The 14,607-nt window shown below is 42.8% G+C and overlaps 2 protein-coding genes across 7 annotated transcripts in view; one reads left to right on the forward strand and one right to left on the reverse strand.

Moving 5' to 3' along the window:
* Positions 1-14,607, reverse strand: part of mcf2l2 (MCF.2 cell line derived transforming sequence-like 2) — a gene marked incomplete at its 3' end in the record, with an annotated part of 124,357 nt that overhangs the window by 59,452 nt on the left and 50,298 nt on the right. The gene's annotated exons all lie outside the window — the stretch shown is intronic.
* On the forward strand, positions 9,455-11,027 carry b3gnt5a (UDP-GlcNAc:betaGal beta-1,3-N-acetylglucosaminyltransferase 5a; the record flags this gene model as incomplete). Its single annotated transcript, XM_084067846.1, has 1 exon — positions 9,455-11,027. One exon carries the CDS (start codon positions 9,455-9,457, stop codon positions 10,661-10,663), a length of 1,209 nt encoding a protein of 402 aa, XP_083923972.1. The 3' UTR covers positions 10,664-11,027.

Raw genomic sequence — 14,607 nt, forward strand, 5'->3', positions numbered from 1 at the left:
TTCTGTCTAGATGCATCCATCACATGCACGTGTGAACGCGTGTGGCTACTGTCTGGCATCTTGACACCACATGTTCCAACGCAAAGGAGAAGGATGACTTCTTAAGATTAGTTTATGTCAAATTCTCAACAGATTCTGTTTAGATTAACAAAAACCTGGCCTAGTTCCCACCGACTGGTCTGTTACTGTTACTGTGACAGCTTAGTTTACGACATTAAGCCATGGACATGCCCTGGATATTTGACAAAGCAACTACTGCCAAAAGCAGAGAGAGAGACAGACAGAGAAAGAGAGGAAGAGAGTGAGAAAGCAAGCAATAGAGGGAAAGGTTATGAGAGCAGAGGGGGCAAGGCTGGAAAAATATGGAGGAAGTAAAGAGAGAAAGTGGGGTAGAGGGGCGGGGGACTAAAGTCTGAGAGAGGGAGAGAGAGAGAGAGAGGCCTGTAACTGGCTGTAACTGAACCACATCCTGCTAACTTTGTTAGAGCCAAGAATGTACACAGAAGCAGTGGGCTGAGTTTTGTGTTGAGCACTACCTGACTATGTATGGTTGTTATATGCACTGTCGGTAGCTCTACACACACACAGCCACCCTAGACTCTTTAAGTCATTTTGTGTCATTTTAGATTTCTTTGGCTATTAAAAAACTAGCAGATATACAAGCTCGTAGCGAGGCACCGAGTGCCGCGCTACAAGCTTGTAGATCTGCTAGTTTTTGAAAAGATTTGTGCAAATCTTTGCCAGAGCCATTTAAGGAGAGTTGCGTCACCTCCGTTCACTTCATCGGGCCAGTCCAATTGCGGCTCGGGAGGAGCCGAATAGTGACAAAGCCCTGAAGTTTACGGAATGCACTGGAGTCTATGAGCGTTTGTCACTATTTCAAGTTTACATGAACCACATGACCGGTGCTGTTTTCTGCCCCCTCATTGACGCAACTCTCCAATAGAAGGCACTGCTTTTTTAACTTCATACCAAATATCTTAGTATTTTGTCAATCTACATGCTTGCGACGCATTGTGAGCTTATATTTGCACCTTAATGTTTGACCCGCATAGGGATAATAGGGTTCATGAGGTTAAAATGTATTTGTATTTTCATTTGTTTTGTGAACACTGTGTCAAACATTGGTCGAATACCTTCCGCTTTTCTGGTGGAAGATGACAGCTTCTGCTTCTCAAGCTGAATTACAGACTATCTCTGGAGCATTTCAAGATTGTGGAAGAGATAGCGCCTTGAGAGACTACAGCCACACAACATGCAGTGTGTAGGCAGTCAAATATAGATATAATCATATGCACACATGAACAGGCACGTGACACACACACACACACACACACACACACACACACACACACACACACACACACACACACACACACACACACACACACACACACACACACACACACACACACACACACACACACACACACACACAGATAACAGCCAGCTTTAATGACTTTATTGCATAGGTTGTGTGCAGCACCTGATGTAGCTCAGATGGCACACACATTCCAAAGTCTCCTAGTTTATTGCCCTTGGCAAAAAACGGTTTGCTCACAACAAGAAGTTTTGAAATTCACCTGTAAAATTTCATTCTTTCAGAGAGAATCTCAATGATTTATGCCTTCCTGTTATTAAAACTATGAATCATATTGTTGCATGTTCTGGCCATTGCTGGTGTTCTAATGTGGGTACAAGCACAGTCTATTCACAACAGGTTTTGCCCCTGCCTATTAAAACCCTTGGGCAGTCCAGCTGTGCTTTTTTATCGCCAGCCAAGGTAAATGTCAAATGTCCAAAAATGCAGATAACCTTCCATTTAATACTAATACATATTTCCCCTGATGTAGGCTTCTGCATGGCTTCTGTTTGTGTCGACTGAATGAATGACACGCTTCAGTCTGTGTTTGTCCCTAAGGTTTAATAGACCTAAGTACTCCTAGTGAGTCTTTAATCACTATCCCAGTGGAAAAACCCTTCACCCTTCCCCCAACTACTGCAGACGGACTCTTAAACTTCCCAGAAAGAAGCCAACCACTCCCCTCCTCTCCTGTACTGTACTAGCTGGATGACCAGGCACAGGGAGGGGGGATAGAAAGGGTAGGAGGGAGGGAGAGATGGAGGAGGGGGTGGGGCTGCTGACACTGACAGGCAGGCCAAGGTAAAGGGGTAGGTCCTCCCTCTCAACTAGAATGGTTCCTCCCAATTGTCACCTCCCTCTCTCTCTCTCTCTCTCTCTCTAGCTCTCCCCTACACCCCCCCCTCCTCTCTCTCTCTCTCTCTGGTAGTAGAGACCAGAAAGGACAGAGAGTGCAACAGTTTGGTTGGAAACATGCTGTCCTTCTTCCTGGTGCTGCTGAGGGGAAACTAACAGAGAATGATGGTCGAAGAAGCTTGGATTATCAGCTTGAAACAGTGACATGGTGACCCATTTACAGAAGAAGAGAGATATGTTCAACAGAGTGTATAACTGCCTTCTAATATATGGAATGGAACTGCAGCAAGCAGCTTGGTAGGTAAGCAACACACACGTGTGTGTGTGTGTGTGTGTGTGTGTGTGTGTGTGTGTGTGTGTGTGTGTGTGTGTGTGTGTGTGTGTGTGTGTGTGTGTGTGTGTGTGTGTGTGTGTGTGTGTGTGTGTGTGTAAAAGTTGGGCGTGTGAACTGTGTGAAGGGAAAGAGGGACAGCACAGGGGAAGGTAGTGTGAGGATGATGAACACAGACAGGTAAACACACTCCCTGAGCACAACCCTCCTCACTGTGCCTCTGCATGTCGAACGGCTGTCAAAGCCAGCAGCAGCACAGAATTCACACAACCTTTACTTAGTTTTACAGCTATGGCCTCTCTAAGGCCATGCCTAGACTCAGCACAGACGTTATGAGTGGAGAGAGAGGGAGATAGAGGGACAACACCCTTTCATGAAAACTTATCAGCAAATTCAATCTCTAGGCTATCCGCTGTGTTTCACTCATAAAACTGGTTGGTTGGTAGAGGTACAATGTTTGCTTGTCTAGTGCAGGGGTTCTCAACCTGTGGGTTGGGACACCGAGGGGGACACCCAGGGGGGTCCCCCCATATGATCTTTTTTTTTGGGGGGGGGGGTCTTCAGATGACAGTGAAGTGACAATTTAAGGACTTTTAAGACAAAGTAAAAAAAAAAGAAAAGAAAAGAAAAAGACCATTACTGCATCAGAAGTAATCAGCAAACTATACTATAAAAACTGGTCAAACATTGGCTAAATTGTCAAATGATATAAGACGGAGGCAAAAATTGTGAAGATATCTATAGAACAAATCTACAAGCACACAACGCCTTCTGTTGCGAGGCGTTGTGTGCTTGTAGATCAGCTATTTTCACTGCGGAACCGAGTCAAACTAAATGTAATGCCTCAACTCATATATGATTATTTTCTGGGGTCCCCAGTTCAAATATGATTACTTTGTGGGGTCCCCAGTTCAAATATGATTATTTTGTGGGGTCCCCAGTTCAAGTATGATTATTTTGGGCGGGGTCGTGGCCTGAAAAGGTTGAGAACCACTGGTCTAGCGCAGTAGCTGGTAGCATCGACAATTTAGCACCTAGAGAGCAAAAATGTTAACTTCATGGCACATGTGCTTGCTAAATACAGCCCTGCTGAGAGGGAAACACTCAGCAACATCCACAGGGTGTTGAGTGTAAACTGCATAACAGTTGATGCAGTGTGAACTGACTGACTCCACATCCAGTATCAAAGAATCAATTGTCAAAATGTCCTTTTCTGAGACAGTGATCCTATAGACAGCATAAAAGTGATTTATTGATGAGCAATGAGCATATCTTGGGATCAGGTGGTTTAGCAGCATGCTGCATGGCCATTCATACAGTAGTTCCTCTTCTGCATAATATATACTGCCTTATCTATGGACTTTATACTGTCTTTTAGTATAAGTATAAATTGATTGGCCACAGGTGGAAGCCGAGCTTATGTAGTAAATACAAACCACAAATAGCATAAGCTAGACAGTAAGGTACATACGGTATTTTGACATAAAGACACAAATGTAGTGGACTGACTGGATTACTAAAATAGAACTGGAAGTTCATTCTCTTTCACAATCTCAGTTATCACTGTCTGTAAACCTACCCATATAAATGACAAAGATATCCTACATTCCTTAAATATTTCATTACAAAGGCATGCTAAACCATTGAGATTTCTCACACTTCGGCTAACCCATGGAAACAACTATTATGCTCCATTCAAATGATTGAGTGGAGTTTAATAAGGGATAGTTGAATTTGACTAGTATAAGTATTTAACCCAATTCATATCGTTTAATTGAGCCGATTGTTTTCATTTTCCCTCGATCCTCTCTCTAAAAGATTGTGTCCTCAAGTCTTCTCACATGGGGTTTCTGGGACAAGATACACAATACAATCCTCATGGTTAATTTATCCATGTGTAACTCTAACAGTGGACAAATGTAACACAATGGACCTGAAAGGAACATTTTGTACACTGTCAGTTAAATTAAGTGACTAGAAGTAGATTATAAACTAGAATTCAAAAAGAGAATAAAGGGGCTGTCAGTGGTTAATCCTAGTGGGCATTCTACCCAGGTCACCTGAGTCTGACACTTCTTCATTCAAATCAACAACAGAGAAGTGGTTATTAGTGCGACTTGTTGAAGAAAGCACATTTTATGTGGCTCTGGAATCAAATTTAAATTAATTCCATTTGAATTTGTTTGCTCCTTCTTATAGCATGGAACACACCAATTCAGTCTGAACATATTGTTATTTTGGTGTCTGTAACAAAACGTTCTAAGCTAGAAGCCCTTGGGTATATTCACAATAAATCAAGTAGGTCACATGAAACGGAGCCAGAAGGAAGGTAGGAAATAGTATAAGACTATAAGAGCAACGAATCTTCTGTGTCTGTCTAGATGTAGTGTGTGTGTGTGTGTGTGTGTGTGTGTGTGTGTGTGTGTGTGTGTGTGTGTGTGTGTGTGTGTGTGTGTGTGTGTGTGTGTGTGTGTGTGTGTGTGTGTGTGTGTGTGTGTGTGTGTGTGTGTGTGTGTATGTATGTGCAGTATGAATAGAAATGAATAGCACTCTTGATACCTGCCTACAGTATGTAACAACCTAGTTTCGAACCCAGGTCTCCCGCATCGGAATCCAAACATCTACCGCTCCTCCAAAATGGGGAACTCTCCCTGGGCGAAGGGGGTTTTCTGGTTTTCAGGCAGGGCTACTCTGCTGCACCTGGGCAGCATAGGCAAATTTACCACCAACAGCCAAAACGTGTGCATCAGCATTCCCCATAATGATATCATTTATGAAAACCTCCGGTCAAACACATGCCTATTCAAACGGCTGGCTCCACAGTGAGCGGTCTATCCGGGGAGAGATAGCCAGACAGTGGATGGTCTCATGCTGTTTGTAGTCACAGGACGGTTCTCTACGGCAGGGCTTAGCAGCATGTCAGTGCGGCCCATTGTTGGGTAACCCCCGTGTTCAGTTAAAGTATGCTGTGGAAAAATGTGTTCAGCCCATTGTGTGACGTTATACAGACATCAGCAACTTTCATGGTGAGGGTCTCTGCCGTGCAAAAGCCCCTCCATTATGATGCTTTGCGCTGGGTCGGCATTTACATTAATCCAGCCTTAAACTGAGTCACACACAGGACATAGCAAACTATGTTATGAGTGGCATATCCCAGGACCACAACAGGATATTGTGGTTGGGGGTAATATCGTTTAATTCGCACACCCAAACCCTAAAGCAGTGGCAGGCAATACACCCTGCCAGCGATAATATATATATATTAACAATTTCTTATATCATCTGAATAAATAAAGTAATATGGATATAAATGTCTTTGCATTTATGACATGGGGAACGATGAACACAGTTCTCTTTCCATTCTTATTTTAATGTTCCGTTTTCACTGTCAACTTTCCTCTTTAGACTTTTGGATGAAAAACTTCTCACGTTTAACAAACAAACTAACATTGTGTTTCACATGCCTTAAAGCCTAATTTAACATGATGCATTGTTTTGTTAGCTTAAACATTTGTTATTTTAGATAAGCAACATACTGGTGTGAGTGACGGAGCTTAAATATGGCTTAACCCCGGAACACAAACAGGGACACCAGCTTGCAATCCTTAAAGGACAACTTTGGTTTTTTACAACCAAGGTTTATATTTTAGCTTGTAATTAAAGTAAATAAAAGATGAGTGTTATTTTTTTTTCATTTACTGCTTTCTATAGTTTTAGCAATTTTCACGATATTTTTTACAGTGGGCGGGGGCATTCTGTCCGGTGGCTAAATATGCCTTTTTTACACAATAAAAAAGGTCCTGTGGTCTTTGATGACCAGATGTGAGTTATTGGGGGCTAGAAACAAGCTTCTGTAAATACTAATAAAGAAAACGCTGGGTTATTGTGTAAAAAAAGACATATTTAACCACCGGACAGAATGCCCCCGCCCACTAGACACACACTGTAAAAAATATCGCGAAAATTGCTAAAACTATAGAAAGCAGTAAATTAAAAAAATGTAACACTCATCTTTTAATTACTTTAATTACAAGCTAAAATATAAACCTTGGTTGTAAAAAAACAAAGTTGTCCTTTAAACGATTTTTATTTGAATACGCAATCATGATAGAATTGTTTGTGATTCTAAACACAGACCTTGTGTTTACCTACAATGTGTTTATATTTTACGGGGGAAAAGATGGGTTTCAGCAGTGTTACTGAGTGTCCCACCACTGCTGAATGAGTACACGGAAAAAAACACTGTAAACTCAATGTTCTACAGTAAAATACATAATTGAAAGTCTTCCACTGGCTATTTATTAGACCACTAGTTACATGGCTCATGAAGCATCGTAGTGTGTGGTCAGCACTCTACAACTGGGTAAACTGTTGCTAGCTTAAATCAAAAAGTCTGACATACTGGAGGAAGCACAAGGTCTGGGAAAGGGCCCAAGTCAGCCGTATATACATAACATTATTATTTTGTAACCCGTAAGGGTGGATTTAAGACTAAAGCGAGTGGCACCGTACCTCTTACAATCTGCCTTCACAAAAAGAGAAATAGTTGTGTAAATAATATCTATCATAAACTGGACAATATTCAGGAGGAGATTGTCAACGGGAATAAATACATAGAAATTAGAAAACCACAGAAATTCTGTATTTTCCGAATACCCTTTCATTTGTTTATTATCTCATCATAATTTTTTTTATTTATCAAGTAAATTTCTTTTCAATATTTCACTGTATCAAAAACTGTGGCAACTTCTTTGTATGTGTGTGTGAGAGAGAGAGAGCGTGAGACAGAGAGAGAGAGAAAGCGAGAGAGCGAGCATGTGTGCGCCCACACGTGGTGTGTTTTCTGAACGTTTGAACAGATAGCTTATCGTTGATGAACAGACTCACGCAGCTCCAAATGGGACAGATAGCAGGTTTATTTCCCCTGGGGGGGTGGGGGGGGGCATTTCTTCGCCTATCTGGTCCGACGACAATCTAACACAGTGGGCTATTTCAGGAAAGTCAGCTGTCCAATGTTGACACATTAAACTAAAAGTAGACTGTAAGCAATGTGACGACGGGTCACCCTCTGCAAATCCAACGCATGCAAATTACACAGGACCACAGTTACAGTACAAGCCATTGCTTGCCCTCAGTTGACTTCCAGAGTCGAATAGTTTGAATAGTTCCTCAACAGTTTCTTCTCGGTGAGTAGTCTGCTACAATGGTTTTCAACCCTTTTCAATCAAGGTCCATTGTTTATTCTGCATTTGAGCCACAGACCACCGTTTGATGAGATTTTAACTCTCAGACCCAAAACTTCGAATATTTTTTTGTTGTCGTTGGATAAGATTCTGTCCACAATTCCATGCTGTATTGATGTTGGTACCGATAGGAGTGATAACCCCATTTGGAACCTCTCCCAGTGGAGGGAGAGGTTCCGATTTAGAGCTATAGGAGAGATAACAGGCAAACGTTGATCAATATAACAATTATTTAATTAAGTAATGCAGATGTTTAACAATAATTTAACTCTTGAGAGCATAAAATGAAATTCAAATTAATTTTACACTCAAGAGTTAAAGATCTATAAGGGACGGGTCCATTTGGTTACCAACTCCCCATCATTTAGCTGGGGACCACCTAGATCCCTGATCACTGGTTGAGAACCACTGGTCTACTACATTAGGTCTACTTTAGGAGCCACGCTCATTTACTGTCCATGCCCTGCCCTGCACGTTTACCATTTCTGTTGTTGTGGAGAAGAAACAGATCTGGTCTCATAGACCATGATAGACAATGTTTTTTCATGTTTGATGTTAAATGGGATAACATTTAATTTATACATTAGTTATGGTCTTTTGTACATTTCAAAATTCCTTGGTTTTCAACTGTCCAATAACCTTTAGTAAACTTGAGCAACACAGTAAAGCCATATGTTAGATAACACACTGATGAAGGCTGGATAGCCGAAACGTTTGTGCGACCGTCACTTGTTTATGATGTTAGAATGGATAAAAACTCTTTCTGCTCCATGGATAAAGAAATGGTATGTATGGTATGACAGAGACAAACCTTCATCTGTGCTTACTATATACAGTAGCAATGATGTTAAGGTACTATTTCTCAAATGGAGTGCTATTCCACTTATAAATGTTTAACCGAAATATGAAATCAATTCCTACAGTGCATCATTCTCAATGTTCTTCTGTCTGTTCTTCTGTTCTATCCACAGATCCAATGAGGTCTTAACACCATGCCACCGCTAGCAACACGCTGATGATCAGAGGGGAGAAGGAGTGGAGGAGGACAGAAAGAGCAAATACAGAAGCTGAGGAGAATCAGGGGAAGTACTGTAAACTGGTTCCACGGGGGAGGAGGAAGAGTAACGGCAGGGGGATGATGATGACGTTTGTCAACTGAAGAAAATACAGTACGAGTTGGGTTTGGGATTTTTATTCCTCCCCACCGGCGCACCTTCACTCCAGCCCCAATCACTATGAGGGAACACAGACTCTCACTGACAGAGTGGAGGAAGCTCAGTAACGGAGCCATACGTCTGCTGGAAAGTCTGACAAAGGCCTACTGGACTTGACAACAACAGAACAAACACACCTCAAACAACAGGAGGATGAAGTAGGGAGTGAGGCGAGAGAGACTAGATAGAAAATACAGTGAACGGGAAAATATGTATGAGAGGAAATAGATAAGCTAGGTAAGAAGAAGATAAAGTAAGGACATACAGTCAGGAGGAGAAGCGGAGCAGACTGAAAAGAGGGAAGAATTTAAATACTCTTACAATAAGAAAGCTGACGAGGAAGAGAGAAGAGACGAAAAGCAGTGAAATAAGAATAAAGGACTGAGAGAACGGGAGAGGGCAGGTACATCGCCAACAGCGCCTGTGGCTCGTTGGCGCGGTAGCAGCCATGTTCATTAACTTCCGCCGCATCCGTAAGTGTCAGTGCGTGCAGCTGCTGACCACCGGCCTGCTGCTGTGCGTGGTGATGGTGTGCTGGGAACAGCTGGACCACCACGTGGTCAGCCACGTGAGGTCTTACACCTACCGCTACCTGATCAACAGCTATGACTTCATCAACACCTCCCTCGCCATTAACCCCCACCCGTACCATCGGCGTGGTGGAAACGCCGGCCCCGTGATGGAGGGCGGCGACGGGGCGGTGAGCTACCCTTACCTCATTAACCACGCGGACAAGTGCGGGACCGGTGGCGGCGGACGCCCTTGGGACGACGTGCTCTTGGTTCTGTTTGTGAAATCCTCGCCGGAGGGCTTCGAGCGGCGCCAGGCGATCAGGGACACGTGGGGCAACGAGACTTATGTCTGGCGGGAGGCGGGTGAGAGCGTCAGGGTGGTGTTTGCCCTGGGCGTGCACCCAGACGCGGGACAAAAGTCCGCGGTTCAGAGGGCTCTCATCCGGGAGGATCAGACGTACGGAGATTTGATTCAGCAGGACTTTGCGGACACTTTCCACAACCTGACCACCAAACTGATCCTCCAGTTCCACTGGACCCACGAACACTGCCGCCACGCTCGCTTTTTCATGACGGCGGACGACGACATTTTCGTACACATGCCCAACCTGGTCAAGTACCTGCGGGGTCTCCTTAGCACAGAGGCAGGGGCCAAAGACCTGTGGGTGGGGCACGTGCACCGGGGAGCCCCTCCCAATCGCCGCAAAGACAGCAAATATCACGTTCCTTACGAGTTGTACCCCTGGCCCTCTTACCCGGACTACACGGCGGGCGCCGGGTACGTGGTGTCGGGGGACGTGGCCGCTAAGATCTACCAGGCCACTCTGCTCCTCAACTCCTCCATGTACATAGACGACGTCTTCATGGGGATATGTGCCAACGCCATGGGGGTCTCCCCGGAGGAACACGTGTACATTTCGGGGGAGGGCAAGTCCCCGTACCACCAGTGCATCTACAATCGCATGATCACGTCGCACGGACACGCCAAGGATATACGCACGCTGTGGCGGGCGGCGACGGACCCCGCGGTCCGTGGCCTGTCCTCTGGGTTCATTAACAGGGCCTACTGCACGGCAGTGAGAGTGATGCTGCTATGTCGGCCGTACTACCAAAACACCTATTCTTGTATGGCAGCCTTCAGGTGAAATGGATTGTCAATGAGATGTTGGGACTAATTAACTAAAACTGTGATGAACTGCAACACAATCAAACAAATACAAGCTGAGAAAATAATAATACTCACACACAGACACAATCAACTGAGCCCAAAATACATTAGAAAGTGTTTTTTTCCTTTTTCCCCCTCTGCTATAGTTCAATGTTTGCTGCTGGTGTTGTGTGTTTGCCCTGTCGCAATAAAGACTAAAGCCATTTTGTCAAGCACACAAAAGCACCTGCCTGTTCTTCACTCATGCGTGGAAACTACTATTTGTTTCTGTGGTGTGGATCCGTTGAGCCTGTTCCGTTTACAGGTTCGGGTTACATCAGCCGTGTTTGTCCACAAACGTACACACCGTATAACTTTTTAAGTGCTGACTGCTAAATAAATGAATTGATAGGTAGAATACAACATTTTGTACAAAACTTCCTGTTATCGTCACAATATTATATGTTTATCACAATATCGATAGAAGTATTTGGTAAAAAAAAATAGTGATATTGTTTTGGTAAAAATACTTGAAGAAACTTTCAAGAAAGTTGAATACAGAACATAAAAGCTCATAGGGTTCTTTTTTTCTTCTTTGTACATTTGAGCTACAGTACTTCAGATGAGCTCAAACTGAGCCAGTCACTGTCAACGCGGGCAAAGGCAGGCAGATAAAAAAAAAGTTTAAAAAATAGTGTTTTTTTTTGGGCCACATCACCCAGCCCTACTGTAGTCATGGTTGCTCACTGATGAAAAGGCACGTATCATGTGTCAGATACACCTTTTTATCAGGAGCTAAATACATCTATTCATGTTTAATTGCCTGCAGTCATTTTTTGTTTAGGATTAGAATGCCACTATATCATGGGTTCCAGACTATACAGCTCAGAATTCAGTGTACACTCTCTTGCAATAAAACCTCTAATTGTGGAGAGAGAGATTCCTCGGTAATGATCACTGCTGTGGCGAAGCAGACAGGACAACCACAGGGTAATGGAACAAGTCTGGAAGATTGAGTCATTGTTTAATCTCTAGGATATTTTCTCTCTTGTTAAGGGAATTAAGTCGCAACTTCTGAATACATTTAGAGGTAATTTGTAAGAGAGAGACCGACTTATTCAGCTCGCAGTGCTGCACTGCTGACATTGCCATTTGGGTGGTCTTAAAACCACTTGGAGAGCTGATAAAACGGTGAAGGTGTCCAGCTGAGCTCTGATTTCAGTTCTCAGTTCTCCCAACAGCAACGGTAGCAGACACTTCCTGTAGAGAACCAGAGCCAGTCTGAGAGAAATGCCACATCCGGCATGACTTCACGGGTTAAATGATGCCAGATGATGGGAAAACAGTCTTGAATGCTACCCAGAGAGACAGGTTTATAGAAGCCAGGGCCATGTGGTTTGACTGACACCAAATTCACATTTGGAACGGAAAAATACTTAAAATGGAGAATAACTCTTTTACTTTTACTTTTTAAGTATTAACATTGTACACATAAAATCCTCAGTGTTAATTTAAACACTTAATCCTCGTTTTATCGTGACAAGGCGGCATCCCACAGCGAAAATAGGCGATCTAGAAGCTCACGACGCGCCCCATCGTGGCATGTTGTGAACTTGTAGATCTGCTATTTTCGCAATTTGTAAATTTAGTGGAACATTTTTGAAAATGTTGGCTGTAATAAGATTTTAGAAAATAGGAACGCCAGGTTGTAGCGGGCTTGATACTTGAAGAAACTTTCAAGAAAGTTGAATACAGAACATAAAAGCTCATAGGGTTCCTTTTTTCTTCTTTTTACATTTGAACTACAGTACTCTTCAGATGAGCTCAGACTGAGCCAGTCACTGTCAACGCGGGCAAAGGCAGGCAGATCAAAGAACTCCTTGCCAATTGTGAATTCTGTACATGACTCATGGATAAACCTTGCAAGTTGTTATTTGCATTTTCAGTGGGACGGGTTGCATCTCCCGTGTGTGTGTGTGTGTGTGTGTGTGTGTGTGTGTGTGTGTGAAGGGGCTGGAAGTCTCAGTGATTATTTTCTCAGTGACGGTCATTGCGTACTGCTCTTTTATTGGCACAAACACAGAATTATCTGATTTGCGTTGCAATCTCACGGCTGAGGTAAATTGCATTCCCAAATGCAAAGTCAGTTGAAAACCACCATTTCCCTCTTGCTCCTTTCATCTTTATCAGACGCTCTGTCCCAGACCATTTCCTGCCCTCTAAGAATTTGCCAGTGAATTCTAATTCTGACTAGTAGCACCACACACACACACACACACACACACACACACACACACACACACACACACACACACACACACACACACATTACCATACTTGTGAGGACATCATCAATTTAGGGTGGCAATTGTATACCTTTTTGGGGGCATTTTTAACCCAAATGCTAAAGCCGGAGTTATACCTAGTTGTACGCCAGTGTCATGTACCAAAAATAGCCAATCTACAAGTTCACAATGTCTCGTGTTGCGACGCATTGTGATCGGCTCTTATTTTGAAGATTGCATCAAAGATGCACCAAGTAAACAGTATATTGCCCAGATATTTCAGATTATTTTCTTTCACATATTGCTTTTTCTCTCCTCTCAGCAGTGACTAGAGTACAACCGTGTGTTCTTGAGGTACTCAATGCCTGGCGGTAACACACTAGAATCATCTTTGGGGAGAATTTGGCATGCGAGGGCTGTCAAAAAATGCATTGCCATCTTCTCGTCTCGGCTATTGTTCTCCTCGCCTGCTCCCTATCTTTGTGCTCTCTCTCTGCCCCAGTCTGTCTCTCTTCCTCCCTCCACCTCTTTATTCTTTTTTTTAATTCTCCACCCAAAGTCTCTTCAAAAGCCCCTTTTTTTGTCTATGCCTCACTGTTTCTCTGCTGTATCCACTTATATCCACTTATTTCTGTGGCTGGATAAAGAATGCTGAGACAGTCCAAATCACCAGCACCAGGCCAACTCGTCTACCATCATGACCTTATGAGGAATTTGTTTACTCCTGGTGTGTCCCGGTTGTTGGTGCTCGCGTGGAAACATTTCACTACTGGCCATGTGCCACAAGTTCAATTTAATTTAAGCTATGCAAAGTATGTGTAGGACTACGGCCGTTAAGAATATTCAGTGTACTGTACATGTGAACTGGTAGATGTAAAAATATACTCGGAAATCACTGAAATCAATCATTCTCGTCTTTTACCAGGAGTCAAGTTCAAATGACGTTACTTAGTATTCTTTTCTGGGTCTTTCTTTAAACTTTAATAGTTTCTTACATTTCATGTAAGAAAACCTTTTTGGGAGTATTAGTGAGGCATTGCTACGCTGTGTCAGTCTTTGCGTGCCCTCAAATGAAGAGTAGTGATTATTCTATCGATTACTTTTTCAATTAATTGAATAGTTCAGAAGCAATTTTTTCATATAATTTGTTTAATTTTTTAATTATATCTTGCTATAATTATATCCATGTCTTGTTACGATGTAAATGGAATGTCTATGTCAGAGGCTCACCAGTTCTCACACACACACACACAGCGCGGATGTGTTTTTTTGTGCCTACATCTAAACCACGCGAGGCATAAACCATTTCGACCCACTTGAAATGACACCACCCCCGGACGTGGGTGTGCACCTATGGATCTGTTTTGATGTTGCCTCAAGTTACTCAGAGTACAATAGCTGATTCTCATTTCAGTGCAATGCAGATATCATTTACTTGCTCCCTATCGTTTATTCCTTAGCTCTGTCTAGGCCTTGTTACAGTATACCGGTGTTAACCAAACACTGGGCCGTGAGTAAATATCCCTTTTTATAAATATATTTCAAAACATAAAAAAGTTAATAAATAAAAACTTTTTCAGAAATTAAAAATAAATGCCAAACGTTTTTCAACAGAAATCCAATTAATTCCAAACATTTAAAAATAAACTTTTAAGAA

Source organism: Gymnoscopelus microlampas, assembly GCF_963454915.1.
Source record: "Gymnoscopelus microlampas genome assembly, chromosome: 9".
NCBI classification, from domain to species: domain Eukaryota; kingdom Metazoa; phylum Chordata; class Actinopteri; order Myctophiformes; family Myctophidae; genus Gymnoscopelus; species Gymnoscopelus microlampas.